Raw genomic sequence first — 18064 nt, forward strand, 5'->3', positions numbered from 1 at the left:
GATGATAAAATCAAAGTAGTTACCACTGCAATTATCAAACATATTAGGACAAATTGTTGGATTAACCAGGCTCCTAAGAAAAACTCTGAGAGTTAACACATAACTAAATGAAGGTCTCTGAATTGATCTGATTTGGACCTGTACCTTGATCCGGTGCTGCACAGGTCTCTATCAATCTATGTTGAGGGGCAAGAGAAAGGATTTGGGAGCCAAGCAGGCTGAGTCAAATCATGGGTCGGTTGCTTGCTAACTGTGATGTCATGGGCCAATTAATCAACCTCTCTGAACCACACAGTTGGGTTATAATAGCACAGATACTTTGCAAAGCTGTTGGGATGACTATATGGAGAAGCACATAATATGGTATCTAGTCCAGAGTAGAGCACTCAACAGTTTCTTTTCCTGTATTCCTTTAAATGTATTTTTAAAAATCTGTAAAATACTACCTGCTTAAGGAGTCTTCAGAGCTCTCATCCACTATTAAAGAGAAAAGTAAAACACATTTTAAATCAACAATAGAAAATATATATAATTTAAAGCATAAGACTGATGCTTTGTTACAAAGTATCCCTCTGGGACCATATCTGGAGACTATAATAGAATTAATATCCTACATAAATATTCCATTAAACTCACATTATAGAAAAAAGTTAATCTTCCCTGAAGACCTGCCAGTCTTCTCTACTCACCTGACAATTTCCTACTTCTGGTGTCCAGTTTAAATGCTTGTGCACAACCTGGAAACCTATGAATCATCTGAGATTCCTCCCTGCCCCCTAACTTTTTACACTCAATAATCACTAAATCCTTTTAACTGTACCGCTTTTCTGCCTCTGCCTTACATTTCCACTACCCCTGGAAATATAAACACATTTACTTAATGTGTTATTTACTTAATATGTTTATATTTCCTAGTTAAACATGGACTCCGAACTGATGGCTTTCACAAAGAAAAAAAAAAAAACCCATGCACTTTAAATGTTATTTCTTAAATGAAAAAAAAAAAAAATCTAAGCAAAACTAATTAAAAAGTCATAACATGAAGAAAAAGACCAACATTTTAAAATGAATAAACCGGCCAGGTATGGTGCCTCATGCATATAATCCCAGCACTTTGGGAGGCCAAGGCAGGAGGATCACTTGAGGCCAGGAGTTTGAGACCAGCCTGGCCTAACATAGTGAGACCTCATCTCTAAAAGAATAAACAAAATAAAATAAATAAACTGAGCTTCCTAACTGTATGTATTTCACCATGGATGGTGAAAACCTCATAATGGATGAATGCCAGTCCAAGGATTAGTGACAAGGAAACTATGACTGACTGCTGCAAAAGCTTCCTTTGTTTCCCAATCTCTTTACGTGCTTACCTTCCATCTGTCCTGTATATATGAGGGACCAGCAAACTAGAGGCCACAAGCCAATTCCAGCCAGCCATATGGTTTTGTAAATAAGGGTTTACTAAAGCACAGTCATGTTATTAACTTACATATAATCTATGACTGCTTTCACCTTACAATGGCAGGGTTGCATAGCTATGACAAAGACTACATGGCCTAGGCCGGGCGCAGTGGCTCACACCTGTAATCCCAGCACTTTGGGAGGCCGAGGCAGGCAGATCATGAGGCCAGGAGTTCAAAACCAGCCTGACCAACATGGAGAAAACCCACCTCTACTAAAAATACAAAAATTAGCTAGGCATGGTGGAATGCACCTGTAATCCCAGCTACTCAGGAGGCTGAGGCAGGAGAATCGCTTGAACCCAGAAAGCGGAGGTTGCAGCGAGCCAAGATCACGCCATTGCACTCCAGCCTGGGCAACAAGAGTGAAACTCCAACTTAAAAAAAAAAAAAAAAAAAAGGCCGGGCACGGTGGTTGAAGCCTGTAATCCTAGCACTTTGGGAGGCCGAGGCGGGCAGATCACGAGGTCAGGAGATCGAGACCATTCTGGCTAACACAGTGAAACCCCGTCTCTACTAAAAAATACAAAAAAAAAACTAGCCAGGCGAGGTGGCGGGCACCTGTAGTCCCAGCTACTCGGGAGGCTGAGGCAGGAGAATGGCGTAAACCCGGGAGGCAGAGCTTGCAATGAGCCAAGATCTGGCCACTGCACTCCAGCCTGGGCGACAGAGTGAGACTCTGTCTCAAAAAAAAAAAAAAAAAAAAAAAAGACTACATGGCCTAAAATATTTTTCAACTGGCCCTTTACAGAAAAGCTGCCAATCCCTGCTTTACACCATAGCCAGAATGCCCTAATACTCAGATCTAATCTTGTGACTCCCATGCTTAAAATTCTCCAATGAATCCCCGCAGCGAACATTGCTGACTCCCTATCCAATTCTTTAATCTTTTGTGCTGGAAAAACACAAGTCTACTTGGATATTTAGCATCCCAATACCCTCCCCAGCTCCAAAAGAGAAATTATTATTTTAAGCTAATCACAGTAATTACATTTGCTTTCCCAGTGACTGGTTTAAAAATGAGCATGTGATGTAACCAGCTAATAAAATGTGATGAGGCCGGGAATGGTGGCTCGTGCCTATAATCCCAGCACTTGGGGAGACTAAAGCAGGCAGATGGCTTGATCTCAGAAGTTTGACACAAGTCTGGGCAATGTGATGAAACGTCTCTATAAAAAATCAGCCAGGTGTGATGGTGCGCACCCACAGTCCCAGGTATCCAGGAGGCTGAGGTGGGAGGATCACCTGAGCCCGGTAGTCAAGGCTGCAGTGAGCTGTGATTGCACCACTGTACTCCAGCCTGGGAGACAGAGTGAGACCCTGTCTTGAAAAAAATAATAATAAAATAGGAAGTCCACTACAAGCCTCTAAGTTTTCTTCCTGTTTAAAAGAAACGTGGGCCGGGCGCGGTGGCTCAAGCCTGTAATCCCAGCACTTTGGGAGGCCGAGACGGGTGGATCACGAGGTCAGGAGATCGAGACCATCCTAGCTAACACGGTGAAACCCCGTCTCTACTAAAAAGTACAAAAAACTAGCCGGGCGAGGTGGTGGGCGCCTGTGGTCCCAGTTACTCGGGAAGCTGAAGCAGGAAAATGACGTGAACCCAGGAGGTGGAGCTTTCAGTGAGCTGAGATCGTACCACTGCACTCCAGCCTGGGTGACAGAGCAAGACTCCGTCTTAAAAAACAAAAAAAAACAAAAAAAAAAACAAAGAAAAGCAGTACTTCTAGCTGTTAGATCTATACTTTTGTGAGAACATGATGTTTGGAGCTGCTGCTTCTTAGCCAACCATGAAGGGAGATATGAACAAAAACACTGCCAAGGGCATAGCTAAAAGAGGGACAACAAGTGGGATCCAATGACATCATTGACCCACCAAAACAACTATGGTTCTTATTATTTTAGCACTTCTAGTTAGGTCACCCATTATTTGCAGCCAAAAGCATTTTAACTGATAAATTTCCCATGGCCTACAGGCTAAGATCTACGCTGAACTATTAAAAAAGTCTTTCATAAGTTTGCCTTAGCTAGGTATTCACCACATTCCCAACCACTTCCATATTACACTTTTTGCACTAGCAAAACTGAACACCCATAAACCCTTGTGAAGTTCACTCAAGTGTCTTAGCTTTAGATTTGCTGTTCCTTCTGCCAAGCATGGAATCTTGTCAGTTGTTCCTTCTGTTAAGGATCATTCTTCTGACTTTGTACCTGGCAAACTTCTACTCACTCTGCATGCTTACCTTATATCCCACCCACTGTTTTAAAACTTTAATTCTTTACCATAAAGTGTCTGGCACATAATAATACATAATAAATACAGAATAAATGATAATTAGAAGCTCCCAGAGGGCATCTGGCACACAAAAAGCACTGAATAAAGTAGTAAACAATAAAAATTACAATGATCATAATAAGCACCTGACTCTATTTTTTAAATGTTTGTATTTTGTGGTTAGCTGATGTGGATTTGAAAAAAAAAAAAAAAAGGAAGCTGGACATGGTGGCTTACACCTGTAATCCCAGCATTTTGGGAGGCCAAGATGGGTGATCACCTGAGATCAGGAGTTCGAGACCAGCCTGACCAACTTGGTGAAACCCCATCTCTACTAAAAATACAAAAGTAGCCGGGTGTGGTGGTACATGCCTGTAATCCCAGCTACCTGAGAGGCTGAGGGAGGAGAATTGCTTGAACCTGGGAGGCGGAGGTTGCAGTGAGCCAAGCCAAGATCACACCACTGCACTCCAGCCTGGGCAACAAGAGCAAAGAAAAGAAATAAAATGTTTGCATTGTGTAACACTAGAAAAATGCTTAGTACCTAAAAGATACTTGACAGTTATTTGCTAAGTAAACAATTATAGAAATCAGTTACGTTTTCATTGAAAAACCACAAATGAAATAGAACAGCTCCATTCTATTATGAAAACTTTAAAGACCAAAACTATATCTGTTCCATAGTCATGTTTCTTGCAACTTGCAAAACCTAACCTATAAAAGTTATTTGATAAATATGTACTAAATTAAATGTGTCTTCATGCAGTTCAGATTATACAGTGCATTCAATGTCACATCCAGGTAGCATAGTAGCATTTTTGTCATGGTGAAACATTTCTGACTGGGCACAGTGTCTCAAGCCTGTAACCCTAACACTTTGGGAGGCCAAGGTGGGCAGATCACCTAAGGTCAGGAGTTCGAGACCAACATGGTGAATCTGCGTCTCTACTAAAAATACAAAAATTGGCCGGTCGTGGTGGCAGGTGCCTGTAATCTCGGCTACTCGGGAGGCTGAGGCTGAGGCAGGAGAACCGCTTGAACCTGGGAGGCGGAGGCTGCAGTGAGCCGAGATCGCACCATTGCACTCCAGCCTGGGCAACAAGAGTGAAACTCCATCTTGGGGAAAAAAAAAAAAACCTTTCTGTACTTTTTTTTTTTTTAGAGTCTCCCATTGGATATTTTTGTACTTCCATTATAATTCATTGAGCCCAGAGTTGAGATATTTGAATATTCATCATGATAATCTTTTAGCTAATGATAATGGAGTGTTTTATTCTAATAAAATTACTGTTATCATCACAATTATCCAGCAGACAGAAGAACACACCTTTTTTTTTTTTTTTTTTTTTTGAGATGGAGTCTCATTCTGTCACCCAGGCTGGAGTGCAGTGACACAATCTTGGCTCACTGCAACCTCTGCCTCCTGGTTCAAGCCATTCTCCTGCCTCTGCCTCCTGAGTAGCTGGGATTACAGATGCGTGTCACCACACCCAGCTAAGTTTTGTATTTTTAGTAGAGACAAGGTTTCACCATATTGGCCAGGCTGGTCTTGAACTCCTGACCTCATAATCCGCCTGCCTAGGCCTCTGAAAGTGCTGGGATTATAGGTGTGAGCCATCGCACCTGGCCAGAAGCATCCTATTTCAACTTAGGTTGAATAAAATCAGTAATAATGAGATTTTGTTGGTTTAAGAATAAGTAATATGACTTGTGCTTCTCAACAAGGAATTGCTTTTCTGACTTCTGTATTCAGTATCTTTAAAAAATAATTTCCTATTGGTATTGGTGCACACTGGCTAAGTTCTGCAGTTCTTACTGCCATTTGTTTATGGTACCAGAAGGATACTGTTGAGTTCCCACTTTTAAAGATAGTTAATTTTTAGTGACACAAATCACTATGTAATGACACTTGAACAATACAGGTTTGAACTGCACAAGTCCACCTATATATGGACTTCTTCACCTCTGCCACCCCAAGACAGCAGGACCAACCTCTCCTCTTCCTCCTACTTCTCAGTCTACTCAACATGTTGACAAGCAGGATGAAGACCTCTATGATAATCAGCTTCCACTCAATGAGTAGTAAATACATTTTTTCTTCTTTAATGATTTTCTTAATCATAATTTCTTTCTTGTAGCTTACTTTACTATAATACATTATATAATATGTATATGTAATACATGTTAATTGACTATATTATCATAAGGCTTGCAGTCAACAGTAGGCAATTAGTAGTTAAGTTTTGGGGGAGTCGAAAGTTAATGCAGATTTTCAGCTGCACAGGGATTACCAGTCCTAACATGCACATTGCTCAAGGGTCAACTGTAATTAATATTCATTTAATAAACACAAATCATTTATTATAAAAATTAAATAGAATATCCTTTTTTTACAAGTCTAGTTCATTATAATGTGATTATAAAGGAAATACACAACATACTAACTTAAAAACCTTTTTTCCTATTTATACAAAAATTTCATATAGGAATTTAGGGATGATAACTAAGTAAATGAATTTTTTTCAGATAGTACCATTTGACATAATAAATAACTACAAGTAACTTCTTAAATAATTCTGAATTCTAAATTACCAAGAGAAATTAAGAAAAAATACACATGCACTTTATACACTGATTTTTTTAACTGCTTTTCTGTGATCAACACTTCCTTACTTCTACTTTTTTATCCATGGTATTTACCAAGAGTAATCCACTATCGGAAGTCTTACCTGAATTACTATTTTGAGAAGAATTTTTAGGTATCCTTTCTTCTTTATACTCTGGAATTAGTTGGTGACTGCTATGTATAGAAAAATGTAATATATAAAATTATTTTAATACGGATACAAAAAAATATTTACCAAATATCTCAAAATCTTAGAGTATTTCAGCCAACATCAGAGCTAATAGCAGAACTTTAATTATCACATACACTTCAAATATGTGAGCTCTACAAACTTTCTTTTTTTTTTTTTTTTTGAGACAGAGTCTTACTCTGTTGCTCAGGCGGGAATGCAGTGGTATGATCTCGGCTTACTGCAACCTCCGCCTCCCAGGTTCAAGTGATTCTCCTGCCTCAGCCTCCCGAGTAGCTGGGATTACAGGCGCCCCTCACTAATTTCAGCTAATTTTTTGTATTTTTAGTAGAGACAGGGTTTCACCATGTTAGACAGGCTAGTCTTGAACTCCTGACCTCGTGATTCGCCTGCCTCGGCCTCCCAAAGTGCTGGGATTACAGGCGTGAGCCACTGTACCTGGCCCAAACTTCTTACTAAGCTTCAAATTAAAGAAAAAAAACAGTAAGGTAAAATAGTTATGAAGTAAGGGCAGTATAGCTCAGCAAATTAACTAGAGTTAGCTTGACATAATGGAAAGTGTTCTGAACCCAGAAGAAGTCCTAGCTCTATAACCAACAGCTATTTGTTTTTGGACAAAATGTTTCTCTTAGGCTCAACATCTTCTAAAAAATAAGGATTTTACTGCCTTATTTCACTACGGTTATAAAGATTTAACAAGGTAACACTTTTTAAATGCTCAGAGAAATAGTAAAGAAATGGAATAATTTGTTCCTGAATCTTCTTGCTAAAACTATTTTGGAATCCCAAACAAAACCCGATTAAACATTTCTCCAAGGGTTCTAATATTCAAATGTTGCCACTTTCAGAAAATATTACTAAGTCCTAATTTTGGTTATTAGTTATTCTATTCTTTGTGGTTTCCAATCTGAGTAAATTTCATAATTTGTAACTGAATTCACTTATAAATATAGCATCTCATTAAACTAGATAACAGAATTGTCCCTTATTACTGAACTAACTGATCACAGCAAGGGCAGAAAAGATAAATAAAAATAAATAAAATAAGAGATATAATTTCATCCCAGGAACTTTAACAAAGTTACGTACACAGATAATTTGATATACTTTACCAATTTAGTATCTTGCCTGTCTGTGTAGAATTAACTACATCTACTAACAGACATAAGCATCTTGCATGCTCATCTTTGTAAATTACCACCAAGGCTAAAAGGAAGGGACAAAAAAGAGGCCTCTAGTCTCACTGGGGTATTATATAGAAGTCCTTTGATGGCAAAAGCCTATGCTGAGTTTACTTATCTAAAGTAGGCAAAGATTTAAATGAAGAATTCTCCATTTCTTCTCTAGTCTGATATAATATATTACAATTGCAAGTCAGCTAAGGGTCAGGTAAGAGCCACCCGCAGGCTTAAAACAATATTACTAATAATGGTGGCCAGGTGCGGCAGCTCATCCAAGCACTTCGGGAGGCCGAGATGGGTAGATCTCTACAGCCCAGGAGTTCGAGGCCAGCCTGGGTAATATGGCGAAATCCCATCTCTACAAAAAATACAAAACTTAGCTGGGTGTGGTGGCACATGCCTATAGTCCCAGCTAGTCGGGAGACTGAGGCAGGAGGATTGCTTGAGCCTGAGAGGCGGACATTGTAGTGAGCCAAGATGGCACCACTGCACTCCAGCCTCGGTGACAGAGCCAGATCTTGTCTCAAATAATAATAACAATAATGGTAATAATAGGAGTCACAGTAGTTTCAGCTAATGATGCCAATAAGCGTGGGCTAGGCACCGAATTAAATGTTATATAATCTTACTTAAATACAACCACCTTGAGATATATTTAGTATCCCCCTTTTCATATCAGAAAACATTTGGTGATAAGTAAGTTCCCCAAGCTTACACACTTAACAAGTGGGAGAGCAAGGAATGAAATCCACTCTTGTGTGAATTTAAAGCCTCTTTTCTCTTTATCACCCATCTATAGCTTGTCTTCAATAAAGGAAAAGTTTATCCAATTAAAACTGTCTTTCTTCCCTTTGCCCATACCAATTAAAAATAAAAACATCAAAATATACTAAAAATAGAAAAGGAAAAAAATAATGAAACTACAGTATCTGGTAATAGCAATCAATAGTCACCTAGGGATAACCTAAGTATTCTTCAAAGAACACAGCAACTTAAAGCCAAGAGGCACCCAAAAAAATGATTTCAAACTGCTATTGATGTTTAATACAGCATTTCTGAAGGAAAAGCGCATAAACAGAGGTTAGAACATCACCATAAAAGGGTTAAGAAGTTCAATATTGAGTTAAAAAGTTGCCGGGCGCAGTAGCTTACACCTGTAATCCCAACACTTTGGGAGGCCAAGGCGGGCGGATCACGAGGTCAGGAGTTCGAAACCAGCCTGACCAACATCGTGAAACCCTGTCTCAACTGAAAAAAAAAAAAATACGAAAATTAGCCAGGCGCGGTGGTGCATGCCTGTAATTCCAGCTACTCAGGAGGTTGGGACATGAGACTCACTTGAACCTGGGAGGCGGAGGTTGCAGTGAGCCTAGATTGCGCCACTGCGCTCCAGCCTGGGTGACACAGGGAGACTATATGTCAAACAAAAAAAAACAAAGTAAACTAAAAGTTAAAGTCTACATTTTATAAAACTTATAGAACTGGTAAGAAACCTCATTAGCTAACAGATCACATGGCCAAAAACATGGGTTTACAAATAACAAACATCAGTCAATATTATGAGAAGAGGAATCCTACTGTATAGTCTTTTATACTGCCCACTCCAAGCAACTGCTTTTCTACCTGATTTGTGTTGCTATTTGTCACTATATCCCCATAATTGTGTTAATCTTCTTATTAATATTTCTGACTTGAGTGAGAAACAGCAACAGAATCACTGTTGCCCCTCAAGAACAACCAGCAGGTTTAAAAAATCTGTAACATGCAAAACGCAGATCTAAAAAACCTTCTAAACACACAGGTTTAAAAAAACAAAACAAAACCAGCTACTGTACCTTTCCAATTTATCCACTGCATTTACATTTGCTTTTTTCTTTATTAAAAATTCCACCATTTGCTGCTTTTTTCCATTTACTGCAACTAGAAGTGGCGTGAGGTCATCCTGTGAGACAGCAAAAACAATTTAAAATGCATAAAATGACATATTTCTTGGCTGAACTGAAAACCCTATGTCAGATCCTATGAATTGAAACATATAAAACAGAAAACAAATAAAAAAACACTTGCTTCCCTTGAAACACCCCTCCTCTGCCTCACCACATGAACTCCAGTCATCTCCAAAACTCACTTCAAACGTTTACCGGTTTCAAGAATATTTGCTTCTATCACACCATTTGGCATGGCATATTGTATTTATTGTATTGTTTCCCATCAAAACCAAGAGCTTCTAGGCTGGGCACAGTGGCTTATGCCTGTAATACCAGCAGTTTGGGAGGTTGAGGTGGGCGGATCACCTGAGGTCAGGAGTTCGAGACCAGCCTGGCCAACATGGCAAAACCCCATCTCTACTAAAAATACAAAAATTAGCCGGGCATGGTGGTGGGTGCCTGTAATCCCAGCTACTCGGGAGGCTGAGGCAGGAGAATTGCTTGAACCCAGGAGGCAGAGGCAGAGGCAGAGGCAGAGGCAGAGGTTGCAATGAGCCGAGATCATGCCTCTGCACTTCAGCCTGGGAGACAGAGTAAGACTCTGTCTCAAAAAAAAAAAAAAAAAACAAAGTAAGATTTGCCTGTAACAAGTTGTGTTTTCACAAGTATTTACAATAAATGCATAAAAAAAGGTGCACTGCCTAATAAGTATAAACATTTAAAGTAAAATCTTAGACAAGTTATTTTAAAATACTTTCACTCAGGGAATGCTTGCGCTTCCAAATATGGAAAACTAACCCTTACATATGTTGCTGTTGAAACAAATGCATTTCAAATATTGTAAAAATAAAATTGGTTGATCTATACCTTGTTTTTTGCTTCAATATTTGCATCATACAAAAGCAGCTTTGTTGCTACTGGTATGTCCTCATTATAGATAGCATAGTGGAGAGCAGTGTTGCCATGGACATCGGCAAGATTTGGATCAGCACCATGTTCTAGTAGAATAGTTGCACATTCCTCTTCCTGGCATTGTACAGCCTGCCAGTATTAGACCAAGAAACAGATCATAAATTCTAGGAATGCAAAGTAAACACACCACAGGTTTCACCAATTAGTTATATTTTAATGAGATAAATTCATTTTCATTCTATGTATTTAAGTCAAATCCATCTCATGCTGAAAGAGCTGGCTCCTATATACCTTCATCAGAGCTGTCCTGTTTTCGTTGTCACAGACATTGAGCTGGCATTTTCTGTCCACCAGGAGAGTTACTACTTCTGGATGACCATTGGCACAGGCCAAATGTAGAGCCGTCCTAGGAGAGCAACAGGACTTTTTATAAACTGTAGTGCACTGTCTCAAAACACACAATGATTCATAAAACTATAAACATTAAATAGCATGTTGATACGGTTTGGCTGTGTCCCCAACCAAATCCTAAACTGCAGTTCCCATGATCCCTACGTGTGGTGAGGGAGACTCAGTGGGAGGTAACTGAATCATGTGGGGGTGGTTCCCCTATGCTGCTGCTCTTGTGATAGTGAGGTTTCACAATATTTGACGGTTTCATAAGGGGCTTTTCCCCCTTCTGCTTGGCACTTCTCCTTGCTGACACCATGTTAAGGACATGTTTGCTTCTCCTTCCACCATGATCGTAGTTTCCTGAGGCCTCCCCAACCAGGTTGAACTGTGAGTTAATTAAACCTCTTTCCTTCATAAATTACCCATATAATAAAGGGTATGGCTTTATTAGCAGCATGAGAACAGACTAATACATATGTTAATCCTCTGCCTTCAAAACAAGTATTTAATTTTCTTCTGAAAAAAGTACAATACTGATTAGCTCTTACTACTCACCACATTAATGAAAGAGCAACCTATTTGAATAGAAAAGGCTTGACCTTTGGATTCAGTTCAACTTGGGGTTGAATCCTACTTTAAGCTCTGTCATTTACTCATTACGGCTTAGTAAGTGCCTCAGTTTCCTCATCAATAAAATGGGGATCAAAATAGTAGCTATCTCATAGGACACCACTGGGATGCTTAAATGAGAATCTATGCAAAATGTTTAGAACAGTTCCTAGCACAAATAAGAGCTCAATAATTCTTAGATATAATTACCATTACTACTGTTTGACAAAAATGTTTAATTAAATGAAATGATACAATTATACCTAGTTGACAGTATGTTTTAAAGACCAGAGATAAGGCCAGGCATGGTGGCTCATGCCTGAATCCCAGAACTTTGGGAGGCTGAGGTAGGATGACTGCTTGAGTCCAAGAGTTTGAGACCAGCCTGGGCAACACAGTGAGACCCCATCTCTACAAAAAAATTTAAAAAGTAGCCAGGCATGATGGTCCACACCTGTGGTCCCAGCTACTCAGGAGGTTAAGGCCAAAGAATCGCTTGAGCCCAGGAGGTTGAGGCTGCAGTGAGCTGTGATCATGCCACTATACTCTAGCCTGGGCAACAGAGAGAGACCCTGTCTACAAAAAAAATAAATAAATAAAATTAGAGATAACACTGTATTTCAGTGATTCTACGAGGCTCATTTTCTCACATTTCAACATCTCTGACATTGGAATGCCACTTGCAATTCATGATTTATTACAACTATAATTGGAAGCATTTTTAAAATTGAAAAACAAACTTTTAAAACAAAGTAATTCTTACTGTGTTTTCAAGAAACTTCAACACAAAGAAACTCAGGATTCAAATGAATAGGTTGGCTCATTTTATTCAATATTTAGATTTATAGAATATATGCAGGTATTTCCAATGACTAATATTAGTGTTTAAGACATACATTTTCAAAAGGACAGTTAAAGGTTATCTCTTATAATTTCCTACCTTCAGAAACACTTTTGTTTAAAAAGAGGGGCTGGGCGCAGTGGCTCACGCCTGTAATCCCAACACTTTGGGAGGACGAGGCAGGCAGATCACTTGAGGTCAGGAGTTCAAGATCAGCCTGACCAACATGGTAAAACCCCATCTCTGCTAAAAATACAAAAATTAGCCGGACATGGTGGCACGTGCCTGTAATCCCAGCTATTCGGGGGGCTGAGGTAGAAGAATCACTTGAACCCTGGTGGTGAAGTTGCAGTGAGCCAAGATCACACCACTTTACTCCAGCCTGGGTGTCAGAGCATGATTTCTTCTCAAAAAAATAAATAAATAAGAGGAGGGAGGAAAAGTTTCAACTGAGATTGCCCTAATAGTCTAATTTTAAATCTCTCAACTTGCTCAGGCTGGGCAGGTATGTAAACATAAAGGTTTTAAGGATGGAAAGGTCCTGAGAGATTAAAGTAGACTATGTTGCTGGGTGCGGTGGCTCATGCCTGTAATCCCAACACTTTGGGAGGCCAAGGCAGGCAGATCACTTGAGGTCAGGAGTTCAAGACCAGCCTGGCCAACATGGCAGAACCCCATCTCTACTAAAAATATAAAAATTAGCGGCCGGGCGCGGTGGCTCACGCCTGTAATCCCAGCACTTTGGGAGGCCGAGGCGGGCGGATCACAAGGTCAGGAGATCGAGACCACGGTGAAACCCCGTCTCTACTAAAAATACATAAAATTAGCCGGGCGCGGTTGTGGGCGCCTGTAGTCCCAGCTACTCGGGAGGCTGAGGCAGGAGAATGGCGTGAACCCGGGAGGCGGAGCTTGCAGTGAGCCGAGATCGCGCCACTGCACTCCAGCCTGGGCGACAGAGCGAGACTCCGTCTCAAAAAAAAAAAAAAAAAAAAAAACAAAAAAACAAAAATTAGCCAGGCATGGTGGCACGTGCCTGTAATCCCAGCTACTGGGGAGGCTGAGGTAGGAGAACTGCTTGAATCCAGGAGGTGGAAGTTGCACTGAGCCGAGATCACACCATTGCACTCCAGCCTGGGCGAAGAAGCGAGACTCCATCTCAACAACAAAAACAAAACACAACAACAAAATAGGCCAGGCGCGGTGGCCCACACCTGTAATCTCAGCACTTTGGGAGGCCGAGGCGGGTAGATCACGAGGTCAGGAGATCGAGACCATCCTGGCTAACACGGTGAAAGCCTGTCTCTACTAAAAATACAAAAAAAAAAAAAAAAAATTTAGCCATCCCAGCTACTTGGGAGACTGAGGCAGGAGAATCGTTTGAACCCGGGAGGCAGAGGTTGCAGTGAGCTGAGATCTGGCCATTGCACTCCAGCCTCGGTGACAGAGGGAGACTCTGTCTCAAAAAAAAAAAAAAAAAAAAGATAGTAGACTATGTCTGCTACATAACAGGTATTCAGCTTATGTTTGATGAATAAATGGATTGAAAGAATGGAAAAATCGTTAGGGAGTTCAATATTTTTAAATAAAATTCTTATAAAGTAGAGCAATTCTTTTATTCTTTTGCAATAATATTTATTTATTTATTTATTTTTTGAGATGCAGTCTCGCTCTGTCACCTAGGGTGGATTGCAGAGTGCAATCTCGGCTCACTGTACCCTCCGCCTCCCAGGTTCACCCTACTCTACTGCCTGCCTCAGTCTCTCAAGTAGCTGAGACTACAGGTGCGTACCACCACACCTGGCTAATATTTGTACTTTTAGTACAGAAGGGTTTCACCATGTTGGCCAGGCTGGTCTCCAACTCCTGGACTCAAGTGATCCGCCCTCCTCAGCCTCCCAAAGTGCTGGGATTACAGGCGTAAGCCATTGAATCTGGCCTAATTATCATTTATATTCGGTATTTTTATTGTCATGAGGACACAACTAAAATAAAATGATTGTACCTGTTTGCATATATAATAAATCTATAATAAAAACGTATATGGTAAAATACATAAAATCTATAAATACAGATAGAAAGATACCCTTTTTCTTTTCTTTTTACTTTTTATCTTCTTACTTTTTGGTGGCAAGAAAAAAGATCAGATTTACCTTACATTTTTAATAGAGACAGGGTCTTGCTATGTTGCCCAGGCTAGTTTCGAACTCCTGGGTCAAGCAATCCTCCTGCCTGGGCCTCCCAAAGTGCTGGGATTCCAGTCATGAGCCACCGTGCCCAGCCAAGATCCCCTTTACTTCTGAAAAGGATAAAAGTTGTCAGACGACAGCAATCCACCAAAAAAAAAGGGGGGGGGGAATTATTTTTATGTGTGCAAGATTCATATTCCTGCTCTTTTCCCAAGGATTACTTCATCAACAAATTCTCAGTAGAACTTTTATACATACTCATTGCAGAAATCATAAAGAAAAAGGAAAGAGTTTGACTTATTATACAAATGCCCAGAAATAACAAATTTTGCCACGTTTTGTACATATTTTCAGCTAACACAAGACCAGTCTGTATATACATATCAAACTGATATTGTACAATCAAACTGATTTTTTTCTCACTTGAGATACCAAAGTGTATCCTCACATGCCAATATACTTCTGTATCTATTGCCACTTTCTTTTCATTTTTTATTTTTTTGAGATGGAGTTTTGCTCTTGTTGCCCAGGCTGGATGGAGTGCAGTGGCATGATCTTGGCTCACTGCAACCTCTGCCTCCCAGGTTCAAGCGATTCTCCTGCCTCAGTCTTCTGAGTAGCTGGGATTATAGGCTCCCGCCACCACGCCTGGCTAATTTTTGTATTTTTAGCAGAGACGGGGTTTCACCATGTTGCCTAAGCTGGTCTCGAACTTCTGATCTCAGGATATCCGCCTGCCTTGGTCTCCCAAAGTGCTGGGTTTACAGGCGTGAGCCACCACGCCTGGCCTCTACTGCCACTTTCAATGGTCACATATTATCATGCACTGACATTTATTCATAAAATCCATTCTATGGATTGCTTAAGCAATGCCAACAAAAACAAATTACATGTCTGTTTCCTAAAGGCATTTTATTTCTTTTTCTTTTTGAAAGATAGGGTCTTGCTCTGTTGTCACTCACATACCTCACTGCAGCCTAGAACTCCTGGGCTCAAGTGATGCCCCTGCCTCAGTCTTCCAAGTAACTGAGACTATTAGAGATGGGCGGGGGGTGAGGGAGGGCCTCGCTATAATGCCCAGGCTGGCCTTGAACTCCTGGCCTCAAGCAATCCTCCCGCCTCAGCCTCCCAAAGTGCTGTGATTACAGGCGCGAGCCACCGCGCCTGACGAATAAAAGATTTTATAGAAATAATTTTTAACCCAGAAGTTGCTATATTATGGAAACTGCTTATCTCATTATGCACCTTTCCATAAAGTATATGACATTATGTCTTAAATGTGTACATTAAAAATAAAACGCTGTACGTGCTTTTGTTCGTTAACTCACTTTAAAATTGTCACTTAAGTTCTAAGGGGATTTCGGGGGGATCGGAAACCAGCTAGAGTTCTGGTTTTTTTTTTTTTCTGCTCAGAAAGGCGGCCTGGGAGCTGGAGACCCGCAAGGTGGTCACCGTCCCAGGGGCTGCGAAGCCCGTGGGAGGCTGATCCAGGCCCCAGGTGGCTTCCACAAACGAGGCCCCTCTTCCTGCCCGCCTACCCCCGTGGCATTCAGTCCAGGCTTGCGACTATTACCTGTTCATCTTGTCTCTATCGTTCAAGCCATTCTTCCTGAGCAAAAGGATCTGCTGCACTTTCGCCACATTACCCGCGCTGGCAGCTTTGTGAATCTTGCCGAGATCTCGGTCTCGGACGTGGTAGCCGGGCTGCGAGTAGGCGCCCTCCCCGAGCTCGCCCCCGCCGCCCGCGCTGCTCCTCCGCCGCCGCGCGAAGGAGCCCAAGGGCGATTCGCCCTTCTTGCTAAAAATCTTCTTCATGGCCCAGGCGACCGGGCTTCAGAGACACCTCATGTCTCTCTCGCCTTTTAACGGCCCCCGGAGCCCAACATAGCAAGTCAGCCCCGGCTGGCCGCGGCCTCCCAGAGGAAACTCCGCGGTTTCCAATCTTTCCCTCCGGGTTACCAAGCAAGCGAAACCGCTAGACACAAGTGCGCATGCGCGCCTCGGACTGCAAGGTCCATGCGCGTGCGCTGGAAGACCCAGTGGCCCCCAGGGTGCTCCGTGCGCATGTGCAAGGCCCAGGCCTCGCAAATCTCGGAGGCTGTTTGGGAGCAGCCCTGCGTTGCTGTCAATTCAAACATTGTTCCATTCAAACAAATGTCGGTGGGAGTTTGGCTGAATGTTCAGGAGGTTTGCGAAAAGAACCCTCGCGCCTATGGGGAAGCAGCCTTTGCGCATGACTGGGACTGGAGTAGCGTGGAGTTTTAAGATGCTGAAGGCCTCTTATCCGAGAAAACTCTCCTAAGAAACTCTCAATCTCCGTATCTCTCAGTTTATTCCCCTTCCACGTCCCTTTGGGTTCCAGCTGGTCTCCATGAAAACTTAACAGATGCAACAACAGAGGGCACAGGATTTCGGAGATCGTGGCAATATGTGTTAAGTGCAAACTTACGAGGAGAAACCAATGCACATTCTCAGAAGAAATGAAAACGCATTTCTGCATGCCTTCTTCCCCCACCCCTCTGCCTTTGGCCCCGTCTTACGTTCTATTTTTTGCTTTTAATTTTCCAAGGTTACATCTCTCTTTTTTCCCCCCCAACAGAATCTCGCTCTGTCGCCCAGACTGTAGTGCAGTGGTGCAATCACGGCTTACTGCAGCCTCCACCTCCTGGGCTCAACGATCCTCCCACCTCAGTCTCCCGTGTGAGTAGCTGAGACTACAGACGCACGCTACCACGCCCGGCTATTTTTGCATTTTTTGTAGAGACAGGGTCTCGTCATGTTGCCCAGGCTGGTCTCCGACTCCAGGGCTCAAATGATGCTCCCATCTCAGCCTCCCAAAGTGCTGGGATTACAGGTGTGAGCCACCGCGCCCAGCCTAGATTGAATAATTTGACAACAAATTGGAATTAGCAACGCAGATGCCAAGCGTCTGGAGTCTCAGCAGAAATTGCTGCTGGAATGCACCTCCATAGCTCTGGACAGCTATAGGGTCCCTGTGGAGGAGATGGCTGGCCCCAGAACAGGAGTCTTTATTGGCAAGAGGGAAATGAGCAAAAACAAAACAACACTTCTCAGGCCTCTCCAGCTTAGCTAGATCAAATGGTTTTGATGTGGGAGAGTGGTTTCCACTATCATCACCAAGAATTTTCCTCCTATACTAGCCCAGCTAGAAAGTTATGTTGTCTCCTCGACATTCCCCAGGGTGATCTATGAAGCTAGTCAAGTCCCAGCACTTTGGGAGGCCGAGGCAGGTGGATCACCTAAGGTCAGGAGTTTGAGACCAGCCTGGCCAACGTGGTGAAACCCCGTCTGTACTAAAAATACAAAAATTAGCTGGGCGTGGTGGCGCATGCCTGTAGTCCCAGCTACTCGGGAGGCTGAGGCAGGAGAAACGCTTGAACCTGGGAGGCAGAGGTGGCAGTGAGCAGAGATCACACCACTGCACTGTAGCCTGGGTAACAGACCA

General features: G+C 41.9%; 1 protein-coding gene across 20 annotated transcripts in view; it reads right to left on the bottom strand.

Moving 5' to 3' along the window:
* The window catches only part of ANKRD26 (ankyrin repeat domain containing 26), a 94556-nt gene extending 77975 nt beyond the window's left edge, over positions 1–16581 (bottom strand). For 10 of the 20 annotated variants that reach the window (XM_077946045.1, XM_028826090.2, XM_077946040.1 and 7 more), the window contains exons 1-6: positions 16172–16581; positions 10861–10975; positions 10525–10698; positions 9565–9671; positions 6462–6532; positions 447–477 (exon numbers count right to left, since the gene is read on the bottom strand). In XM_077946045.1, coding sequence (XP_077802171.1) covers positions 447–477; positions 6462–6532; positions 9565–9671; positions 10525–10698; positions 10861–10975; positions 16172–16413 — 740 coding nt within the window. In that variant the 5' untranslated portion in view covers positions 16414–16581. Of the gene's footprint in view, positions 1–446; positions 478–6461; positions 6533–9564; positions 9672–10524; positions 10699–10860; positions 10976–14562; positions 14709–16171 lie in introns of those variants that run through there. The other 10 variants (XM_077946047.1, XM_077946046.1, XM_077946044.1 and 7 more) reach the window with 3 other exon arrangements.
* Positions 16582–18064: the final 1483 nt, after the last annotated feature.

This window comes from Macaca mulatta, chromosome 9 (assembly GCF_049350105.2).
Source record: "Macaca mulatta isolate MMU2019108-1 chromosome 9, T2T-MMU8v2.0, whole genome shotgun sequence".
Taxonomy (NCBI): Eukaryota; Metazoa; Chordata; class Mammalia; order Primates; family Cercopithecidae; genus Macaca; species Macaca mulatta.